The sequence below is a fragment of the Geotrypetes seraphini genome, chromosome 1, assembly GCF_902459505.1.
Source record: "Geotrypetes seraphini chromosome 1, aGeoSer1.1, whole genome shotgun sequence".
Taxonomy (NCBI): Eukaryota; Metazoa; Chordata; class Amphibia; order Gymnophiona; family Dermophiidae; genus Geotrypetes; species Geotrypetes seraphini.
Genome location: NC_047084.1, coordinates 51670742 through 51695635, shown reverse-complemented (window position 1 = coordinate 51695635; position 24894 = coordinate 51670742). Strand labels below are relative to the sequence as shown.

General features: G+C 43.9%; 1 protein-coding gene across 1 annotated transcript in view; it reads right to left on the bottom strand.

Moving 5' to 3' along the window:
• DHX29 (DExH-box helicase 29) overlaps positions 1 to 24894 on the bottom strand; it is a 213170-nt gene that overhangs the window by 146816 nt on the left and 41460 nt on the right. The window contains exons 6-7 of the mRNA XM_033931250.1: positions 21536 to 21661; positions 14738 to 14864 (exon numbers count right to left, since the gene is read on the bottom strand). Coding sequence (XP_033787141.1) covers positions 14738 to 14864; positions 21536 to 21661 — 253 coding nt within the window. The remainder of the gene's footprint in view (positions 1 to 14737; positions 14865 to 21535; positions 21662 to 24894) is intronic.

Sequence of the window (24894 nt, the reverse complement as noted above, 5' to 3'; positions counted from 1 at the left end):
ACTTCCTAGCGTTTGTTCTAAACCTGTCCCCTTTCAATTTCTCCGAGTGTCCCCTTGTACTTGTGGTTCCCCTTAGTTTGAAAAATCTGTCCCTGTCTACTTTCTCTATGCCTTTCAGGATCTTGAAGGTTTCTATCATGTCTCCCCTAAGTCTCCGCTTCTCCAGGGAGAACAGTCCTAACTGTTTCAATCTGTCAGTATATGAGAGATTTTCCATACCCTTTATCAGCTTTGTTGCTCTTCTCTGGACTCCCTCAAGTACTGCCATGTCCTTCTTGAGGTACGGCGACCAGTACTGGACACAGTATTCCAGATGCGGCTGCACCATTGCACGATACAGTGGCAGGATGACTTCCTTCGACCTGGTCGTGATACCCTTTTTAATGATACCCAACATTTTGTCCTAATTACATTGCAAGCTCTTCGAGCAGGGGCCATCTATTACATGTTTAATGTACAGCGCTGCATAGGCCTTTCAGCGCTATAGAAATGATAAATAGTACCGTGTTTCCCCTCAAATAAGACACTGTCTTATATTAATTTTGGGACCAAAAAACGCAATACGTCTTATTTCATGGAAACACGGTAGTAATCTCCTCACCACCTTATTACCATAGCTCAAAAACAAATTAAATTCTTGGGGAGGTAGGCATTGTGTGCTTGATCAATCCTGCTAGCTATGGAAAAAAATAAAACACTTGTTACACTGCTTTCTACACTGACAGGCAGAACTGTGCTAGGCATACAGTTAGGTGATTCTTGAGCTCAGGATTGTTCATCTTGTTATTAATTTCCTTTAGTTCTAGAGTAGCCTGATCATCAAAATATGACTCCCTCCCATCTGAATCCGCTGACCACGAGACCGAAATACCTTGTTCCAAACGGCAACATCGGCAGCACTCTAGAAAGGCTACTTTGCGGCAGAGGAACACCCTGGCGGGAGAAGGCCACGAAGCAGTCTGTCTAGATTGCTGCCGATGCTGCTGCTTGGAACAAAGTATTTCAGTGTCGCGGATGGCAGGGTTTGGATGGGAGGGAGAGATGAAAGGGGGGGAGGTGCTGCTACCGGCGAATCCAGTTCTTCAACTAGGGCTTATTTTGGAGGTAGGGCTTACATTAAGACCTACGCCGAAAATAACGCTAGGGCTTATTTTCAGGGTAGGTCTTATTTTTTGGGAAACATGGTAGTAGTTTACAGTTTATTTAGAATTTGATAGACACACTTAAGAAAGTTGTCTAAGCGCTGTACAATTTAAAATAAGGGTACAGAAAGTTTACATAAATGTACATTAATACAAATAAGATTTTCCTTAAATGCAAAGACTTATGAACATTCAATAGACAACGACTAACTGGTACAAATGGAATGAAGGGGCAGAACTACAATATTATAAAGAAAAAGTTCACATAAAAGTGAAAAATGAGAGGAGGGGGATAAGCCTGAATGAGAGTAAAATTTGAAAAAAGGCAGTAAAATATGATGGAACAACTTAATGTGTAGACTTCATATAATAAAGCAAAGTAGATTTAGGTTTCAAATGAGTCCTTAAATAAGAAGGTTTTAAGAGATGTCTTAAATTTCACTAATATAGATTCCTTTCTAAGATAATTAGGGAGTGTATTCCAAAGAAGTGACTGAAAAAAATCTCATGGCGCCTTGTACCTATAATTTTTATGTTTAAATATATTTATTAAGTATTTCCAAAAAAGGTGCCAGAAAGATCATATAGAAATGCAAACCGAATTCTCTTATATGTTCACAAACCAATCCCCTCCCTCCCTCCCACTTCCATAGAAGCAGTGTCCATTAGCACATCATGTAGCATGTGACCATCCTTACAAATTCAATAATCTGCTGTAAGCATGGGGAGTAAGGTCCATCCAGAAATACTCCCATATCTAACAAAATCGATGGCCCAGGCCCAAGTCAAGATCTCCAACCTGTCTTCGCTTCAAAGATGCGTGGTACCTATAATTTTTAAAGAAGGAACTGCAAGGAGGTTGTGAGCATTTGAACGTAGTATTCTGGTGGTAGAGTAGGGAATTAACAATTTATCGAGGAAGATAGGGAAGTGATTAAGACAGATTTTAAATGTTAAAAGTGCAATTTTATATGAGATTCGATGAGAAATTGGCAACCAATGCGCATTTCTTAAAAGGGGCGTAACATGGTCATATTTCTTGGAGTTTGTTATAATTTTGATAGCAGAATTTTATATAAGTTGTAAGCGTCTTATTTGTTTCTGTGTGATGCCTTTGAAGAGAGAGTTGCGATAGTCTAACTTAGATATGATAAGGGAATGAATGAGAATATTGAGTGCCAAGGGATCAAGTACTTTTGCCAATGATCTAATCATGCAGAGTTTGAAAAAACAGTTTTTGACCACTTGGCTAATATGGTCCTGGTATGATAGTTTCTGATCCAAAGTAACTCCCAGAATTTGATTTTTGTGACTTCTTGAAGGGGCATATTATTTATTTTTAAGGGAAATTTTAGAGAAAGGCCATCCTTCCAAGGAAACAAAATAGTTTGAGATTTCATGATGTTTAAGGAAAGCATATTGTTCCTTAACCATTGGTCAATATTTCCTAATTTTTCGGTTATTTCTTGAATGCCATTTGGATTCTCTGTATTAAGTGGGTGAAGGAGTTGGATGTCATTTGCTGTAAATCCGATGGATTGCCCCAGCATGATCAGAGGAGCGAGAAAAATGTTAAAGAGAAGAGGAGAGAGAATTGAACCCTGTGGGATACCATAGTTGACAGAGAAAGAATCAGAAGTAGAGTTATTAAAGCTTACCTTGGATGAGAGTTCTGAGAAATATGATTGAAACCAACTTAACACTTGATCACTAATTCCAATAGAAGCTAGTATGTTGAGAAGTAGAGAGTGGTCTATGGCATCAAAAGCTGCGGAAAGAGCTAGAGAAATAAGATTAACAGAGTTATGGTGGTCCGGATGATAGAGTATTGATGTAGTTAAACCAATGAGTGAGTGCTCCGTTGAATGATGAGCCCTAAAACCTTGGTGCAAAATGTGTGTCTTATCGATAAAATCTGAGATCTGGATGAATTCCACTTTTTGGGTCAGTTTTGCAATAAATGGAAGGTTTGCAATAGTAGTTTGAAATATCCTCTACTGAAATTGAATGGTCTTTAATAATAGGCCTGATTATCACTTCTTTCCAGTCCTTTGGGAGGGAGCCAGTGACTAAACTGCAGGAAATTAGTTTATGAATGATAGTTCCAAGAATAGGGAATAGGCGTTTTAGCGTAAGTCGTTCAAAGACGGAATGTTAAATTTGGAGCATTTGGAAACTGTTATTTTAGGGGGTTCCACTTCTTCTTTTTTAAAAAAAAATTTTTATTCATTTTTACAACTTACATCAAGTGCATCAAGAAATAACAATTGAATTGAAAAACATCAAATGATTTGCTATTATAATCATCTTAAATACATGAAATTTATCTTCCCCTTCCCATCCCTATCACATAAAAATCATTCATTTATATTATATTATACAATATACTTTCCTATAAATCCACATTTTAATAAAATATCAGAAACCCATCCCACCCCTCCCTATCCCCTCATTTCAATTATCTTATTAAGGGAAAATGTTTATTACTCATTACAAAATTATGTTAATGGTCCCCAAACATCTCAAAATTTACCAAAATATCCCCTCTGTGTGGCTAATGTTCTTTCCATTTTATAAAGATAACATACAGAACTCCACCAAAAACTGTAATTTAATCTGCTCCAATTTTTCCAATTGAACATACCGTATTTTCACGCATATAACGCGCGCGTTATACGCGTTTTTACCTACCGCGCATACCCCTCGCGCGTTATATGCGTGAGCGCGGTATACGAAAGTTTTCAAACATAGTTCCCACCCCGCCCGACGCCCGATTCACCCCCCCAGCAGGACCACTCGCACCCCCACCCCGAACGACCACTCGCACGCGCTCCCACCCGCACCCGCATCCACGATCGGAGCAAGAGGGAGCCCAAGCCCTCTTGCCCGGCCGACTCCCCGACGTCCGATACATCCCCCCCCCCCCCGGCAGGACCACTCGCACCCCCACCCCGAAGGACCGCCGACTTCCCGACAATATCGGGCCAGAAGGGAGCCCAAACCCTCCTGGCCACGGCGACCCCCTAACCCCACCCCGCACTACATTACGGGCAGGAGGGATCCCAGGCCCTCCTGCCCTCGACGCAAACCCCCCTCCCCCCCAACGACCGTCCCCCCCCAAGAACCTCCGACCGCCCCCCCAGCCGACCCGCGACCCCCCTGGCCGACCCCCACGACCCCCCCACCCCCCTTCCCCGTACCTTTGGAAGTTGGCCGGACAGACGGGAGCCAAACCCGCCTGTCCGGCAGGCAGCCAACGAAGGAATGAGGCCGGATTGGCCCATCCGTCCTAAAGCTCCGCCTACTGGTGGGGCCTAAGGCGCATGGGCCAATCAGAATAGGCCCTGGAGCCTTAGGTCCCACCTGGGGGCGCGGCCTGAGGCACATGGTCGGGTTGGGCCCATGTGCCTCAGGCCGCGCCCCCAGGTGGGACCTAAGGCTCCAGGGCCTATTCTGATTGGCCCACGCGCCTTAGGCCCCACCAGTAGGCGGAGCTTTAGGACGGATGGGCCAATCCGGCCTCATTCCTTCGTTGGCTGCCTGCCGGACAGGCGGGTTTGGCTCCCGTCTGTCCGGCCAACTACCAAAGGTACGGGGAAGGGGGGTGGGGGGGTCGTGGGGGTCGCCAGGGGGGTCGCGGGTCGGCTGGGGGAGCGGTCGGAGGTTCTTGGGGGGGGCGGTCGTTGGGGGGGAGGGGGGTTTGCGTCGAGGGCAGGAGGGCTTGGGATCCCTCCTGCCCGTAACGTAGTGCGGGGTGGGGTTAGGGGGTCGCCGTGGCCAGGAGGGTTTGGGCTCCCTTCTGGCCCAACTACCAAAGGTACGGGGAAGGGGGGTCGTGGGGGTTGCCAGGGGGGGTCGCGGGTCGGCTGGGGGAGCGGTCGGAGGTTCTTGGGGGGGGCGGTCGTTGAGGGGGAGGGGGGTTTGCGTCGAGGGCAGGAGGGCCTGGGATCCCTCCTGCCCGTAATGTAGTGCGGGGTGGGGGTAGGGGGTCGCCGTGGCCAGGAGGGTTTGGGCTCTCTCCTGGCCCGATATTGTCGGGGAGTCGGCGGTCCTTCGGGGTGGGGGTGCGAATGGTCCTGCCGGGGGGGGGATGAATCGGACGTCGGGGGGGGGTGAACGGAGAGTCGGGACAGCGCACGGAGAGGCGGGGCAGTGCACGGAAGTCAGGGGGGTGAACGGAGAGTCGGGACAGCGCACGGAAAGTCAGGGCAGTGCACGGAAGTCAGGGGGGGTGAACGGAGAGTCGGGACAGCGCACGGAAAGTCAGGGCAGTGCATGGAAGTCAGGGGGGGTGAACGGAGAGTCGGGACAGCGCACGGAGAGGCGGGGCAGTGCACGGAAGTCAGGGGGGGTGAACGGAGAGTCGGGACAGCGCACGGAGAGGCGGGGCAGTGCACGGAAGTCAGGGGGGTGAACGGAGAGTCGGGACAGCGCACGGAAAGTCAGGGCAGTGCACGGAAGTCAGGGGGGGTGAACGGAGAGTCGGGACAGCGCACGGAAAGTCAGGGCAGTGCATGGAAGTCAGGGGGGGGTGAACGGAGAGTCGGGACAGCGCACGGAGAGGCGGGGCAGTGCACGGAAGTCAGGGGGGTGAACGGAGAGTCGGGCAGCATGCGCGGTATAATCGTGAGCGCGTTATACCAAAGTTTTTGTGCTTATCATCGTGATTTCTGCGCGCTATACACGTGTGCGCGTTTTATACGGGTGCGTGTTATTTGCGTGAAAATACGGTAATCTGTTGAATGGCAACTCCAGTCAAAATAAGCAAAAGCTTATTGTTTTTTGAAGAAATCTGACTTTTTGCTCTCATTGACATGCCAAATAAAATAGTATCATATGTCAAGGCCACCGGATTTTCTAACAACCTATTTATTTGGCCCCATATCGATTTCCGCTTCTTCTTCATGATTAGAGGAAGTTTGAAGTTGAACAGACTGTCTTTTTTTATCTTTTTTCTAAAGTAGTCTGATAAGTTTTGTGCAGTGAGCTTGCATTTTCCATTGGGTTGGATTTGGATAGGCAAGTAAAATAGTTTAAAAATCCAAATCCAGAAGAAGCTGAGTTTGAACTCTTCCATATTGATAATTGTTACACCATGTGCTGTTGTGGGAGCTATTAAAGTTGCCATTATGACCCTACTTGTTAGCCTGTTTTGGGGTTTGTTTGATTTTTAACTAAATGAACATTTTTCCCTTAAAAATTCAGTATCAGCAACCTACACATAAACTATTATGCTTTTACTTTGTGGTAGTAGGATAACAAATAATTTTCTGAAATATGCAAAAATACAGCTGTTATCCCTGCAAGGATATGCTGACAAGTTTACCTGAATGGAATCCAAGTGTCAGTCAACTGCTAGCATTTTAAGACCAGACTTAGATCCTTAAAGATGTGCATATCATCGTGAACACAGTGACTTTGGTTTAAGTTCTATTGGAACATATACATTCCAGCTCTTAGTTTAAGAGTAGGAAAAGATTCCCAGCTGTCCATTAAAGCAAAAGCAACTCCTACTTAATTTTTTTGTCTCCTTTGAGGAGTAATCCTTCGATTTTCAATTTGAGTAATTTAGTTGATTTGGAGGGGGAAGAGCACCCTTAGGAGCTATACAAACTTACCTTTCTTTGTCTGCTGATGCAATGCTGAAGTTGGGCCTGCAGGAACCTTCCCATTAGCCTATTGGTAGCATGAGGAAACTGCATGCCTCACGTGAGCTTCCGATGTTGGCATCGCGCTTGTTGGTGGAGATGGGGGGAACATTGGGTGGTTCCCACCAAATGACAGCTCCGCTGCACACTGGATATTTCTGTTGCTTGTTCCCATTCTGAGGCTGTCGGAAAACAAAGGTTCATCACCCCCAGTGGTGCTGAAACAGAGCGCCTGGGGGAAGGGAGCAACGGATCCAGCTGATTATTACAGTGCTGCCACAAAAGACAATCCTGTATCATATTGTGAATGGAAAATGATAGTTGACTTCCCACAGCGGTGCTGAAACAGGACCCTGGGGGGACGGAACAGCTGAAGTAGTCAGCGGCTTTACTGTGAATATCTGTTCACCAGCAGGTTGATCTGGAACTGATGGCTTACTTCCCCCAACAGTGCTGAACAGGGCTCTGGAAAGAGAAAGCAGCTGGCGGCTTTGCTGTGAATATCTGTTCACTGACAGTCTGAACCGCGACCAAGCAGGCCACAACTATCAGTGTTGGGCTCTGGTGATTTTACTGAGGTAGCCCTGACAGTTCTAAAGCCTTTTGGTTGGTACCTGTTTGCAAGGAAGCTGCTGCTGAATTCCCAAAGGAGGGCCTTAAGCACCTGGGCCAACCAGAGTCTTAGGCCCCTCCCAGTACATCCCAGGATGCACCGGGAAGGCCTGCCATTTTGAAAAAGCAGGCCTGCCGGCAGAAGAGAGTAGGCATCCATCCTGTCAATCTTCAATTGTTAAAATGCATGCGGACTGTGAAAAACTGAAGGAAGATCTTAGGAAATTGGAAGACTGGGTGTCCAAATGGCAGATGAAATTAAATGGGGACGAATGCAAAGTGATGCACATTGAGAGGAATAATCCAAATAATAGTTACCAGATACTAAGGCCAAGCTTTGGGGGGGGAGGGGGGGTCAGGTCAGCACTCAAAAAAAAAGATCTAGGTGTCCTCGTAGAAAATACACTAAAACCTTATGCCCAATATGCGGCGGCCAAGAAAGCAAAAAAGATGCTAGGAATTATTAGAAAAGGGGTGGTAAATAAGACTAGGAATGTTATAATGCCTCTGTATTGCACAATGGTGCGACCACACCTTGAGTACTGCATTCAGATCAGGTCTCCTTATCTCAAAAAAGATATAGCAGCACTACAAAAGGTTCATAGAAGAGTGACCAAGATAATAAAGGGGATCAACTTCTCTCGTATGAGGAAAGACTAAAGAGGTTAGGTCTCTTCAATTTGGAAAAGAGACGGCTGAAGGGAAATATGATTGAAGTCTACAAAATCCTGAGTGGTGTAGAACAGGTACAAGTGGATCGATTTTTTACTGCATCAAGATTTAAGAAGACTAGGGGGACACTCGATGAAGTTACAGAGTAATACTTTTAAAATCAATAGGAGGAAATATTTTTCCACTTAAATTGTTAAGTTCTGGAACGCATTTGCCAGAGGATGTGGTAAGAGTGGTTAATGTAGCTAATTTTAAAAAAGGTTTGAACAATTTCCTAGAGGAAAAGTCCATAGTCTGCTGTTGAGACAGACATAGGGGAAGCCACTGCTTGCTCTGGATCAATGGCATGCAATGCTGCTACTATTTGGGTTTTGCCAGGTACTTGTGACTTGGATTGGCCTCTGTGAAGACGGGATACTGGGCTGGATGGATCACTGGTCTGATCCAGTAAGGCTATTCTTATGTACTTACTACTACTACTATTACTACTGATTATTGCTATAGTCAATGCTAACAGAAAACCATGTCATTTTCACACACACCATCTGCTCCCTCTCTCCCCCCTCTTTCTCCTCTCCTTCCCACAGTCTGGCATCTCTCTCTCCTCCTTCACTTCCCTCCTTCCCTTTTGTGGCCTCACATCTCCCTGTCCTCTTCCCCCCTCTCACCTACCTTTCTCTATTGCTTCCCTTCCATGGCCTGGCATCTTTCTCTCCTCCCCTCTCCCTCCAGTAGTCCAACATTCTTCTTGTTCCTTTTCTCCTTTCTTGTGGCCTGGTATCTCCTCTTCTCTCCTTCCCTCCTCCTCCTCCCTACCACAGTATGGCATCTCTGTCCTCCCCTTCCCTTCCCTTTCTCTCCCCTGTAAGTCTGGCATCTCTTTCTTGTTTTTCTTCTCCATCCCATCTCTAATAATTAACCCCCTGCGATCCCCCAGTGACCCCACTGCGTTCCTCCCCTCCACAGGATCCGATAAAACAGCTACTCGTGCATTCTTCAAGCTGTCAGCAGGGTGAATTAAGCACGCTGTCATTGGCAGCAAGAGAGGGCAGGTGAGAGGGGGGAAGAGGACAGGGAGATGTGAGGCCACAAAAGGGAAGGAGGGAAGTGAAGGAGGAGAGAGAGATGCCAGACTCTGCTACTGCTTTGCTCCTAAGTGGGGACAGGAAGCAGTAGTAGAAGGAAAGCTTCCAGGCAGCGGATGGCAGCATGTTTACTTCAAAACAACCAAATTCCAAAGGTAATCTATTAGCAAAATAATATAGTAAAGACCATTTGCAAAAAAACCGAAAATGGACACACAACTCTTGCTATTACTTATTCACAAATCTAGATAAGCTAAATTAATTCATTTTTCAGGGACAAGCCTCAGACTTAGGAGTACGTTTTCCCATATGGGGACTACTTCAAGAGAAAAGAAGTAACTTATTCTCCTGCCTCCTTATGACATCACCGGCTTATTCCCCCCCCACCTCCCTACAAAATTGATTCACTAACACTTTTTAAACTACCTCAATCTTTTTATATAAATACTTCTAAATTTTATTAATTATTTTAGTTTAATTTTATAAAAGTTATTTAATTTAAAACAACTAAGTTCACTCTTCAGATAAATCACTAAGTTGATAATATCAGCTTTCACTTATGATATAGGGACACAAATATTCTTTAAAAAATCAGCATGTCATTTTCGAAACCCGAAACCAACCGGTACTTATTGTTTCCAAATCATCTAGTTATTCTCATCATTCACATTCAAAATTATCACTCCGTTGTTTTTCTTTCATTTCATTAATTTATCTAATATTTAATTTCCTTTCTTCATCTGTCTTACGGCTTCAATAATTTCATCAACTATTGAAACGACTGACTGCAGATTCCTATTTCTCTGAGGGCGAGATATTTTCCAGCTAGCCTCCACAATACAAATGAGGTTGCTTTGCTTGGCCTGCTGGGAAAAGCTTATATAGCATGTCTTAGCATATGGCTTCTTAGTACTGGCCTCCTTCTAAGCTGATAGCAGTTCCACCCTATCACACTGCTGCACAGAAAAAAATAAAAAGACTACTTTGGTCTTGCATGGTGGCAGGGGACAGGAGGGGCATGCATGCACAGTGGGCACTGCCAATGGGTTTTACAGAAATGAATGCTAGGGAACATTACTGTGCCAGGCTCTGTCAGATGACTATCCATTTGTGAGATTGTAATGTCCTACTTGTCCTCAGAGAAGAGAAATAATTTCCATATTCTTTCCCCATTAACTCCCAATGATACCACAATCCCTACCTTAATGGGCTGTTATTCAGCAATTCAGTTGTCTATTTTCATTTTCTTTGCTACAAATTATACTGCAAAACTTACTGACAGAATGTTACAGCTTTTTTCATGGATAAGATTGTTGATTCTGTGCTTGAGGTACAAAAGCTGGACTCTAGTATAGTCCTATGCGAAGAGCTCCTATGAACTTTAAGGTCTGTGTGGGTTGGAGATGTGACCTCTGGTAGTTCACTGCAAATCCTAGCAGCTCTAATAGATGAACTGTGCAGCTGAAGGCATGCTGAACTTATTGCGATAAGAAAATATACATGAAAACCCCATATGCAGGAGGGTTGTATCTGCAGGAAGGTTGTGTCTGTTACTATCAGGCATTTTGTGAACACTCTGGGTGCTGATGCCTGTACTGGAAATGGCGAGAACCCACTCAAAAGTGGAAATATTTCCTGTGGGAAGGTAACATTTGAATGTGGGTGCATGCTTCTTTGAGGTCTGGAGAACAGAGCCAATTGTTCTCCAATAGTTTCCAGAGAGACCATGCAAAACTTCTCCTTCAATTGTTTTTATTTTTGTGATTAAATCGATGAAAGCTTCAATAAGAGAGGTTCAGGTTTTCCTTCTATGATTGGATTTAACCAGCAGTTATAATTGTTTCTTCTGAGATGGGGTTAGTGTCTCACCAATCTTTAACCCGTTGTTCCTTTTGCAAGGATTTGACTTTTGAGTCCTAAGTTCACGTCTTGACCATTTTGCCTGCTAGTCCTTCACAGCTGACCCAGGTTTTCAATAGGTTGACATGATATACTTGGCTTCTTCCTTTCCCCAAGTTCACCTAGTATGTCACAGGACCCAATTTCCTCACAATTACAAAGGGCCCCTTCAACCAGGCCAACAATTTTTTATTAAAAGTGAGCATCATTACCAAGATTTTGTCCTGTGGCTTGAAGACACTTTATTTTGCTTTCTTGTCATAATAAGTTTTCTGTTGCTTCTGGGCACTTTAAATTCTCCTGGGCCTTTCCTCATATCTTCTCTAAGGTTTTCCTGAGGGTTTGCACATATTTCAACACTGAGGTTGCTGTGTCTTCCAGTTTGGCTCAACTCTCTCTTACTACATCCAAGATGTTTTGGGGTTGTCTCCTGAACATTAACTCGGAAAGGGAGAATCCAAAGGAGGTTTGCGGGACTTCACAGTAAGCGAACAGAATGTATGGTACTGCTTATTCCCATCTGTCTTTTCTGAGGCATTTATTCATCATATGGATTAGTGTTTGGTTAAAGCCATCAGTCTGTGGAGGGTATACTGCTGTTCTCAGGTGTTTAACTCCAAACATCTGGAATACCTCTTCTAAAGTTTGGGAAAGGACGTTCATTTCTTAATCGGTGAGCAGCTCTCGGGGAAAGTCTGTTTGACAAAATATTTTTAACAGTTCTTGTGCTATTATTGGAGCAGATGTTATTTTCAATGGAATGGGCCAAGGATACCAGGTAGTGTAATCAAGCATAACCAAGGAAGATGGGATGCATACATGATGGCAGACTACTGTTGGAATCTTATGCAGGATTGTCCTGGCAGATCCCACTCTTGGAAGTCTTACAAAAGGAGCTTTTTGTGTGTTGAATGACTGGAAAAGTTGTATCATAAACTTGTGCTTTTGGTATGAAATAAGTAAATTTTCATGTTGAACACTTTTATTTTTTTATATTTTTCTTCATACTTAAGATATTAATTTAAACACTATGTAAAATATCCTGATTTTTTAATGGACAAGCAAAGTGAAGAGTGGTATATGGCACATGTTCTGTATCTCAAATATTAGAGCTGATAGGAGAAAACTGATGCCATTTTTGAAATCAGCAGGTCAAATATACTCGGAAAAAGGTCTAACAGTTAAGGCACCAAAATGAGTGTTGGCCAGTGTAATATATAGTGAGTGTTATAGTTCAATAAATCACTGGAGATATTATGATCAGCTACTAAGGATAAAAAGTTGTATTTTCCTTTTTGGAATTGTAAATGAACGGTAGACTAAAGTAGTTTGCGTTAACTTCTGGAGATATGTTGGGTCCCAACCAGTAGTGGCAATAACTTCTCTCTACTGGACTAAGCCCTTGCTGCAATCATCAAACTTAGAGTTGCATACAGCAGTGTTTCTCAACTTCTTCAAGCCAAGTATCCCCAAAGTCTACAAATATCAATCAAGTACACCCGCCCAAGCTCCACCCCAGACCTGCCCAAGCTCCGCCCAAGACCCCACCCCATAATAATAGTACTAATTGTAATGCAATTTCTTCCATCCATTATATTGTGTGTATATGAAAAATCTTATTAACAATACATAATAGTAACCACAAAATTAAAAAAAACAAACACAAAGCACACTGTACGCAGAGAAAATGGTAATTATCATTTATATACATTTTTTTCATAGGTCAAGGCAGATGAGTTTAAAATATGCAATATCACCTCAGGAACAGCTACAAAAAAATAGACAAATATAGTACAAAATATAGACAGCAGATATAAATTCTCTAAATTGACACATTTCGATCACTAAATTGAAAATAAAATCATTTTCCCTACCTTTGTTGTCTGGTGATTTTATTAGTCACTGGTTGCACTTCCTTCTGACTATGCATCCAACATTTCTTTCTTTCTGCCTCCTGCATGTTTCCTCTCTCCCAGATATCATTCCCTTTCCCAACCAACATCTCCTTTCTCCCTCCTTGAGTCCAACTTTTCTTCCTCTCTCCTCCACCCCTATTGGCAATATGTCTCCCTCTCTCTCACTGTCCACCTGTCTTTTTTTCATTCCATCCCTTGCTGCAAAGGGAGTGGAAACAGAGAGAGATCCAGGGTGTATCTCTACCACCCCTCTGCTGCCACATCCAACATTTTTCCCTCTCTCATCCCCCGGATATGTGCAGGATTTTTCACCACTGCTCACCAGCCCCATGCCCAACATTTCTCCTTCTATCACTCCTCTCCAACACATGCCACATTTCACCCTCCATTCCCTATGTCCAACATTCTTCCCCCTTGCATCTCTTTCAATCTGTCCTACTGTTCCCTCTCCACGACCATATCCAACATTTCTCCCTCTCATCTTTCTCTTCTCCATGCATCTCTACCTCACTCTTTTCTCTCTATGACCAACAATTTTCCTCTTTCTTCCTTTCCCCATGTGCACCATCTCTTTCCCTCTCATTCACTCATGCCCAACAATTCTCCCTTTCTATTCCCTCCCTTGTGTGTCCAAAGTTCATGTCCCTCCATTCCTCTAGCCACATGCAACTTTTCCCTTCTTCTTTTCCCTTCCAGCCATGTGCATCTCCTCTCCCTATTTCCTTCCATCCGCACCTTTTTTCTCTCTTCTTTTCCTCTCCATCTATATCTTCCCTTTTTCTTCAGTTCCCCTTACCTCTCCTCCATCCAGGTGCATTTCCTTCTCTTTCTTCCCTTCCTCTCCATCCCATAAGAAGTATATCCCTTCTTCCGTTCTCCTCCATCCATATCCAGTACTTCTCCACACTCATCCATTCTTCACCAACCAGCCTTACCAGCTCTCTCCATTTTCCCACATCCCTCAGACCATTGCTTCTTCTCTCCTCCACCCCACCCCCCCGGCAAGTCCAGCATTTCTCCTCCTCTAACCTTCCTCCTTCTGCCAACTTACTACTGCTTGACCTGGAATCTAGAATCCACACAGGGTCTGACATCGGTGCTAACTTCAACTAAGAGCCTTCGTGTCCAGGGTGGCAGAAGATGGAGGGCTCTTCATCGCTGGAGTTAGCTTGGTGTTGCCCGGACTGTGGGACCACCCTAGCTGACCAATCAGCGCAGGGCCACCCTGGCTAACCAGTGATGAAGAGCCCTCCATCTTCTGCCACCCTCCTGCTGCCTGTCAGGGAGTCCAGAGTCTATACAAGGCCTAGCACTGGTGCTAGCTAAACTGATGCAGAGCCTTCTAGTCTATTCTCTCGTGAGGCCCTGTTGGTACCGCCCAACTGACACAAACGTGTCAAAGTGGGTGGAGCAGACAGGGACTTCCTGAGCGCGTGGACGTGAAGGCTCTTCGGCGGAGGAGAGCATGCTGCTGGAGGAAGGGGTGTGGGAGACCCGTGCCGCATAATCCCCACAAGCAGCTTGTGTATCCCTAGGGGTACACGTACCATGTGTTGAGAAACACTGGCATACAGTACAATCAATCAACACTTAACTTTCTTGCAAAAAAATATCAACTTATCTTCCCAGATCTGTGCTTCTTCTCTATAAGGAAAGGAGCACCTCACTTTCTATGCACACTATGTGAAGAAATGTGTGTCAACATTAGGACAACTAAGGCTAGAAACTGGCCAGAACATCTGAGAGAATATAAATGTTCCTACCTTGCTGAAATGTTCGAATTCTTTCTTCCGCTTCCTTTTGACCTGGCTTGTCTTTGTTCTGCTTAGTGGATGCTGCAAGCTGTTTTGCATCCAAAAGCTTGGCAGTCAGCTCCAGATATCTTTCATTCTGCTCCAGACAAGATGATCAAGCATTATTTGCCAATTCTTTTTATACGTAAATCTAAATACAAAGCATAAAAAACCTTGCTTAAAGCATCATCAAATAGGCTCTTTGCTACATTAAATATTACAAAAAAAAAAAAATTTCCTATGAACTGTGCATGATTCTATCACTCAGCTATGAAATGAAAACATCCTCAAGTTTAAGGGCAATTCAAAACCCAGATTCTCCTATTTATGCACCCTCTGCATGCATAAGGGCCAGACTCTCTACACTACATTTAAGCATACCTACATTGCCAGTGCTGCTCCGCATGGTTGTCAATCAACTACTAGGCATCCTTTATAGAATCCTACCTAGGGATGCCTAGGAATTCTTAGGCATCGCTAGGTGTCCTAGAAGTATGCACCGGTATATTAGGCCAGGTTTTACTTGGCCTAAGTTACCGGCACCTAAGTCAACCAAGCCTATTCTCTGCCCCTAACCATGCCTGCTTTTCAGACAGGTGTCATCAGGCGTCGGTGGGTTCCTCATCTTAAGCATAGCTAGGTGTTCTAAGAGTTTTATGCAGAACTCTTAACTAGCGATTTAATTTTTTTTTATTGGCTGAAAACTGGTGCAATTACCTTGCCAATTAAAAAAAAGTTGCATGCAGATTCTGTCGCTAGGCCTCCTTGATTTAGGTGCTTAGTGGTGCCTAATGTAGGCATCCTATATAGAATCTGGCCCAATAAATATACTTGTACTCTAATAGCTGTTAGGTGCTTACTGTACCTTTACATGCAAAAGTGCCAGCAAGGTACCTAAGTACTATCTACAATGATGCATGTAGCATACATAGCATGTAAACGCAATGAGATGAACATGTGAGCCCTGTAAGGTCTATGGCTGGTGTAACTATAGGTGTATAAATGTTAGGCATGCTGATGCTGGATTACATCAGTATTCTATAACAGAATATGGGCACCCTTGCCCTAGGGCTGATGTAAATGTCCACCCCTGCTACTTAAAATAGGTAAGTGCCTACTTTTGTTCATAAAATGCTATCTTTGTGAAATAAAACCTAATTAAGCACCTTCTTATTCTAGACATCCTGCTATAAAGTTACCCTCATAGTATAGCTGAATACACATTTCCAGTGCAGGAGGGACAGGAGTCCTAATGGGTTCTTTCCGTTTACCCGTGAGGATTACAGAAGGCATCATTTGCATTTTTCAACTCAGCCTTCTTGTGTCATTGGGCAGTGTCCCTTCTCCTCAGTATTTCCTTCAAGTTAGTTGAGAAGGTGGTTTTTTTCTGCTCTGTTTTGAGGCTTTAGCTTTGGGACTAAAAGCGGTGGCTGTGGCTTCCTTTCTAGTACACGCCTGCCATAAAATGCTGTGTCAGGCTTTGCGCCTGGGCATATCCCCAGGTGTTGCTGAAGGGGGGTGGACTATGTAGCAGAGGCCCTATATGGCATGTTCAGGATCATGAGCAAAGTGTCTGCTTATTCTATCTCTGCCCGAAGAATGCTCTAGATTAGACAATGGGTGGAAGATTCTGGCTTCAAAAGCCACTCTGAGCAGGTTCCCTTTTAAAGGACAAATGCACTTTGGTGAGGGGTGGATGGTCTCATGGCCAGTGAGGCAGATTGTTGTCCAAAATCATTGCCAGACAGTAGACCAAGTGCTCCAGGTTGGTTGAGTCATGGTTCTTTTCGTGGCTATAGATGTTCTTGACATGCATTGGCGGGCTCCTCTGTCAGTGGTATTCAGAGGTTTGGGGATTCCAGATGTCCTCAGGCATTAGGCTCCTCACTCAGAAGCTAGCGCAAAGTAGTCCCTATGATGCTTGGCCACAGTCTGAGCTTTCCCAAATAGGAGGAAGGCTCTCAGACTACATGGGTGCCTGGGCAAGCAGCTATTCTGACATATGGATGCTGGATATCATTTGGGAGGAAGTTTTGTAGACTCTCTAGAAGAAAGACTGTAGAAACCTACCAGAGTCAGAGCCATGGCAAACCAGCTTCTGGAGATACAAGCTGTGGAAATAGTGCTGGACACAGAATCAGGATCAGGCACATACTCAATATACTTCATCGTGTCCAACAAAGACTCAGACGTTTAGAGACCCATCCTGGATCTGAAGTTTGTCAATGTTGCACTGAAGGTACACAGATTCTGAACGGTCATGGTTGCAGTGGCACCAGGGGAATTCCTAGCCTCACTGGATTTGATCGAAGCGTACTTACATATTCCCATTTTCTCGGAACACAGAAAGTTTCTCAGTTTTCATATTCTGGAGAGGGATTTCCATGTCTTGGTGCTCCCTTTCGGGTTGGCAACAGCGCCTCGGACCTTCACAGAGATGATGGTAGTAGCTGCAGCACACCTGCACAAGGCAGGGATCCAGATTCCTCCATACATGGACAATTGGCTAATCAGGGATCCAGATTCCTCCATACATGGACGATTGGCTAATCAGAGCCCTGTTCGAAGCCAAAGGTCGCCAGGCAGTGGCACAAGTTGTCCAGCTCCTGCAAGACCTGAGATGGATCATCAGTTTCTGGATGAGTCATCTGGACCTGTTCTAATCCCTGGAATCTGGGGAAACCTTTTGACACAGCAAAGGGTCGTATTTTCATTCCGGAGGCACCAAGCTGAAGCTCAGACGTCAGATTTTGGAGATCCCAGCTATGCCAGCCCCTGCAGAGTGGCATTACCTTCAGGTGCTGGGATCCATGGTAGTGACCACATACATGGTGCCTTGGGCGAAAGCGCACCAACGCCCTCTCTAGAGTGCTCTTCTGTCCTGTTGGTCTCCACAAATGGATTCGCTCCAGAGGCTGTTACCCTGGATGATGGAAGCGTGTCACAGTCTGCACTGATGGTTCTGGGGGGAGATACTTACCAAGGGCTTGTCTCTTCGCATTCCCTCATGGATGATACTGATGACAGATATCATCTGTATTGGATGGGGAGGCTTTTGTGAGGGTCACCCAATACAGGATCACTGGTTACCCTCTCAGAGAAAATGATTCATCAATAGATTGGAGCTGAGAGCCAAATGTCTAGCTTTGTTGGCTTTCAAAAAGATCTTACAAGGCAAAATGGTCAGGGTTTTCTTGGACAACGCCACATCAGTGGCATTTGTCAACAGACAGGGAGGCACCAAGAGCGCCCAGTTGAAGCGGGATGCTCAAGCATTGTTCCACTGGGCCGAAGGCCACCTAGAAGTCATCTCGGCGGCACATGTAACAAGAATGAACAATGTATAAGCCAACTTTCTCAGACCCTAGATCCAGGGGACTGGTCTCTGTCTCCGAGTGCTTTCAATAAGATTGCTTAGTGCTGGGGAAGGCTGACAATCAACCTGATTGCATCAGTGGACAACAAGAAGGACGCTCGGTACTTCAAACAGCATTTAGAGCCGGGAAACGCTGGCTCTAGTCCAGTCCTGGACAACAGCAGAGCTGTGGTACATGTTTCCCTCGAGGCCGATGATAGGCTGTGTTCCTGGAAAGCTAGCGACCCATCACTGCCCTAAAACTTACTTTTGCAATTTGGAAATGGGTATGCAGGCATTACCACTTAGAGGTATCTTGTTACTCCATTTCTTGCTTTTTGAAATACAGTAAACCAGATTTTCCACCAAGAATGAACAAAGTTTTTACAAATGGGATTGCAAGGATGTTCATTATTTGTACCATGTCCTAACAGGAGAAGGAGTGGTGAAGGACTTTTCAGAACTATGATTTGTCTCCAACGGACCTATGTGCAACTTCATCACTATGTTTTCAGCCATCTATTTTCCCACTTAATGGAAGAAGTCTGAGATGCACTGTCCACAGCTTATACTTTTGGATCCCAGTGTAAAATCCCATCACATTATCACCATATCGAACTTCAGGAGGCTGCACCACCAGTGGACTATGCATATTTGACTAGGAGGTGGACAGTGATTCTAGAATTTCCTACCTATATCTGATAGAGAACACTATCAAATCTCTGAAATCTCTGAAATTAGAACAGTCATAAGATAAAGGTAATATCCTATTATGGATTAAGAACTGGTTGAAAGACAGAAAACAGAGAGTAGGTTTAAATGGTCTATATTCTGAATGGAGAAGGGTAAATATGGGGTTTATGTGCCAAAGAAGTTTCAAAGGATTGTCTGCCCTGATGGCAGCTGCAGAGTGAAATGGTGATGTGCCTCGTCGGCAAGGAACATCGGACCTAGAGCGTGAATTCGGCACTACACCGCACGGTAAGATAAGTTTCCCACTGATGTTCTAAAATCTTTTCTAATGTTTTTTCCGGAAATGTGTCACACAAGTTAAGATCTTTAATGAACAGCGGTCTCAATAATTTTGAATAAGTCATAACGTATACAGCTTATTCAGTGGAACTTAGAAAATGTAAAGGGGTTTTTTGAGCCCTTTCAAGCACTAATTTTCAAAGTACAACCTCATAATATAAATTTGTCCCCTCTTCAATCTTGTTCAGTATCAACTGCATCTTGGCTTTCATCTCATGGACTTGTTTTGAATAAAAATAAAACAACTGTGTGCTGGATTATGGGGGGGAGAGGGGTTTCCAATTTCTACAATTCCAATTCATCTTTTTGGAATAGATCTAGCGCCTGTAAAATCTTTTCGATATTTGGGAGTTACATTTGAGTTTTCTTTATCTTTGAGGTACAGGTATCATAGGTAGTGAAAAAAGGTTTTTTTTGGTTAAGAAGAATAAGTTCCATTTCAAGTATGCTGGACTTTGCTTCCATTCATTCTTTGTTACATGCCTTTGTTATCTCTAGGTTGGATTACTGTAATATTCTGTTTAGTGTGAAATTACAAGTTCTTCCTTATGATGGTTACAAACTCTTCAGAATTCTGCAGCTAAGTTTCTTTGTAAAAACAAAATGTGTGGGCATATTTTATGATTATCGATTAGCTTCACTGGCCTCCTGTTCAGTATAGGTGTAAGTTCAACATTTTGGCCTGGATTCTGTAAACTGCGTCCCGATTGTAGGCAGCTGTAGGCGTCCTACAGCTGTCTAATCAGCCAATCGAGACGCACGTTTAAAAAAATAAAAAATGCTCCCCAGACAGGCCGCCTATATTGAAGGCGCCTCCGGGAACCTAGGGAGGCTCGATGCCCGCCTAAGCTTGCCTAAGGCTAGGCGGTAGCCTTAGGCGAACTTAGATGCCATATACGTCTCCCTAGTAGAGCAGGAGACGCTCACAATGTAGGCCCCCCACCCTTCTGATGATCGCTGGCAAGAGGGTGCCGACCCCTTCTAACACCCCAACCTCTGGGCCCCCTCTCCACAACTAACCTTTATAAGTTGGCCGGCTGGACAGGTCTTCCCACCGTCCAGCTGGCAGGCACGCTTCTGTTGAAATCAGGCGGGCCTGCCCCTCTCCGGCCCATCTCACAGGATCCTAAGGCCTGACTGGCCCAGGATCCTGTGGGATGAGCCGGAGAGGGGTAGGCCCGCCTCATTTCGATAGGGGCAGGCCTGCCGGCAATTCGGTGAGAAGACCTGTCCAGCTGGCCAACTTTTTAAGGTGAGTGGGGGGATCCCGGAGGGGGGTATTAGTGGGTGTGAGGGGCCTACCGGCAGGAGGGGTTGGGCACCCTCCTGCCGGCGATCATCAGGGGGGGCTTACCGGCAAGAGGGGTTAAGACTCCTTCCTGCCGGCAATCGTTCATGGAGGCCTACCAGTAGGAGGGGTTGGGCTCCATCCTGCCGGTGATCATTCGGGGGGGGGGGGGGGGGGGGTCACTTTGTCTTGACTCCCTGGAGGGTGTTTTCCCCTATAACAGCCTCCGGAAGTCGGTCCAGTTTTCTACCACTCTCTGGGTGAAGAAGAACTTCCTTACGTTTGTACGGAATCTATCCCCTTTTAACTTTAGAGAGTGCCCCCTCATTCTCTCTACCATGGAGAGGGTGAACAACCTGTCTTTATCTACTAAGTCTATTCCCTTCATTATCTTGAATGTTTCGATCATATCCCCTCTGTCTCCGCTTTTCAAGAGAGAAGAGGCCTAGTTTCTTTAATCTCTCACTGTACGGCAACTCCTCCAGCCCCTTAACCATTTTAGTTGCTCTTCTCTGGACCCTTTAAAATAGTACTGTGTCCTTCATGTACGGCGACCAGTGCTGGACGCAGTATTCCAGGTAAGGGCTTACCATGGCCCGGTACAGCGGCATGATAACCTTATCTGATCTGTTTGCGATACCCTTAACCATTCCTAACTTTCTATTCACCCTTTTCGCCACCGCCGTGCATTGCGCAGACGGCTTCATCGACTTGTCGACCAGTACTCCCAAGTCTCTTTCCTGGGGGGTCTCTCCAAGTACTGCATCAGACATCCTGTATTCGTATATAAAATTTTTGTTACCGACATGCATCACCTTAGTAACATTATTTGTCAGACTAGTTTGGCTGTCTTGGAGACTAAATGAATAGGTTTGAATTATGTTTTTATTTGGAAATAGTTTGGAATGTTTAGTCTTGTAAAGAATGAATTTTTTCATTCCTATCAATATTTGGTGGGGTTTATTTAATTAATTTTAACATTTTATTGTAAGCCGCTTTGACCTTTTTGTAATGGTGGGATATCAAATATTTTAATAAACATAAACAAAAACATACCAAGCCAGAATTCTAAATAATTCTGCCCCTAACTTACCGGGTCAAATTTTTCATCATCTGATGTATTAGTAGTCTCCTGCTTTTCTTCTTCATCACTTTCTTTTTCAGAATAGCGCAAAATCCATTCCTTCATGTTTACATCCTTACCTCCTCCTGCATTGCTCTAAAATAAGAAAAGTAGAATAAGTAACAGCACTGCACAAGTAGAGGCACGGCATCATAACTGTTAAAAAGACAAAGTGAATCTTGAATATCCACATTTAATGTTATATTTGGAAATCTAGGAAAGCAAAGAGAAACTACAAAAGCGTTGAAAAGACCTGAGAGATAGCTATAAGATCTCCCTAAGGATCTGATATGTGTTATACCTGGCTAATTCAGCCATGCTACTTCTTGGGTTTTTGCCAGGTACCGTGAGAACAGGCTACTGGGCTTGATGGACCATTGGTCTGACCCAGTAATGCTATTCTTATGCTGTTATGCTAGAAAGAATGAGAGCACATTAAATTTTAGAGCACCTAGATGCTTGTTAGTGGGCTTGTCGTGTCACTGAGGTTTGCATGCATCTGAGAAGCTGAAAGATATGCCGTTGGTAGTTTCACTACCAGTAGGGTCTCCAATGCGGACAAGATTCAGTGGAGATGCCAGACTAACGATGCACCATCCATCCGGGTAGCTGCAGATGGGCAGTGTTGGAGGGGGAGGATTGTGTTTGATGAGACAATGGTAACAATATTGAATTTAAACTGTGCAGAAGGCCCTGCAAACTACTTCTGTATTCTTCCAAGAAAACTTGATGATGAGACAAAGAATTGACGTATAGTGCTGAAAGATGGTCCCCTAGCTCAGAAGGTACTCACCGTGCTACTAGGGAAGAGCCAATGGTCACCCTGAGTATGCCCATTGTTTGTGAAGCTGATGAATCAAAGCCACCAGGACGCCCCGATGCTGATGTTAATAGACAGAAGAGGGAGATCAGAAGCTGTAAACATTTTCTTAACATTGGAACATGGAATGTACGAAGAATGAATTAAGAAAAATTGGAAATTGTTAAAGAGCAAATGGAAAAAAAACAAAATTGATTTGATAGGGATCAGTGAACTCAAATGGACAGGACAGGGCCATTTTCCATCAACCGAGCATTGGATCTGCTACTCTGGTCATGAAACACACAGGAAAAATGGCATTTACTGACTTTAGGTACAGGTTAGGCCTCCAATCTTTCTTGGGCACTATGAAGTATATGGAGTATCTGCTGGAGCCCAATTCATCATCTTCAAGAACTGGGCATGAATGTCCAAGAGTTGTTGGATTGTTGCTTGGACCCTGGCCTCCTTTTCTGGCCGTCCCGCTGGGAAATCGAGTAACAGATCTGGAGGGGGGTTGAAAATACTCAATCTTGTGTCCCTCAAATAATGTCTAAAACCCAGCGGTTTGATGAGATCTGTTCCCATACCCTCCAGAAAGCTGAATGTCTCCTGCTAAAGCAAGGAGGCATGGCAGTCAACCTAAGGTCAATGTTGCTTTTTGGTGGCTGAGTCGCCGTAAAACCCTGAGGAATGTTGGAGTATGTAGTTGCCAAATCTCTGTCTGGATGTTTGGAAGGGTCTCTGGAAAGAGGAACTGGAGAAGAACTGGCGGGATCTAAGAGAGGAAAAAAAATTGCCTCTGTTGCCCCCGGTGGAACATTGAATTCTGCTGATTCAGAATGCAGCCATTAAGATCACAAATTCAAAAAAATACGATCATGTGACCCCCTTTACTCAAAAAAGCCCACTGGCTTCCTGTGTCTCACATAATATTTTAAAAAATTGCATTAATTACATTTAAAAAGTATAAAACACGAGAATTGGCCTTTATAGATAAAATCCTTATCCCTCACACTCCTTCCAGAGTCCTTAGATCTTCTGCACAACATCTTTTCTTCATCCCATCCTTTAAGATGGTCAGTACTCGATGCACAACTATGTTTCCAGTTACTGCTCCGCTTATTTGGAATTCTCTACCCTATCATCTCAGAGAGGAATTAAGATAAGTGCCTGGTTATTTTCTTTTGGAATAGTTTGAAAGGTGTTATATAAAAAATTATATGTGTTATATAAAAAGTTTACTGCAAGTTTAAATATTACCATGACTGTAATTAAGTATTACTCAAATATCACCGTAAAAAACAAGCAACAAGAGAAAGAGGAAAACAAAAAAATATTTATGAGAAAAATATAAAAAAAATATATACATGAAGCAATCATTAAAGACTCAACAACAGAGGTTTTTGACCAATGATAATATCCTCTGTTTTACAAAAATTGTTATCATTTAATATATACACTTTGTTTGCACTAGTGGTACCATTTGGAACTGGATTGAACACAGAAGTTTAGTCTTTGGCTGACATATTTAGTTTATAAAGGACATCGGCCACATAATTACTCTCTCCATAATCAAATGGGAACAGATGTCCTCCATCTTTGAAGGACTACACCACAACATGGTAAGACAATCTTATGCCACAAAGGAGCTACTGCCGCTTTGATACAAAAGCCAGTGCTTCAAACTGTCTTTTAAGGACCACATCCACCTTGCGATCCTGTGTGTCCCTTCAGTATCAACCCCCATGCTAGGAAGGGAGGTAAGCTTAGTCACTTGAGCTACCGCGGAATCCACCTTTGGCTGCGAAAACAACTGTTGGAAGTCCGGAGCCATAGGACAGAGACTGGACAGACTTTGCCACCTTTAGGGAGCCTTTCAGGGATTCCCATTGGTCAGTGACTAACAAGAGGTTTATCAAAAATAGGTAAAGTGCTTCATTGAAGGAAAAGAATCTCAGAAATCCACGCCATAAGATCATGAAATCTCTTATAGGCTTCAAAGTGGATGGTGGTTTCATTCATCGATCCAAAAACCTTCAGTAAAATTCAACTGTACAATCTTTAAGTAAACTTCATTTAAACATTCTATATTCAAAATTTTCACTTTGATGCTTTTTAATATTTATGCTCCTAATTCGAATCAAATAGAATTTTTCAAAACACTCCCAACATATTCTTCTACCTCTGGCTGCGACTAATTTAATGGTTGTGGGGGGACTTTAATGCTGTTATGGATCCTCTATTGCAGTGATGGCTAACCTTTTTGAGCCCGAGTGCCCAAACTGCCGCACAAAACCAAAGAATTTCCTCAAAGTGCCAGCACGTCAATTAAACCTTAATAACAAGATTTTAGTATCTAAAAACTCTTTATAAAGTTGCCTGAACTATGTAACATCATTTTTAAAGGTTGGAATCTTTGTATTGTCAGAGAATCAATTTGATTCACAATCCTTTGGTTTTCATTTCAATTTATTGGCAATTTATAATGTTTTAATGATTTCATTCAATTTAATGAATTTAGGAAGAA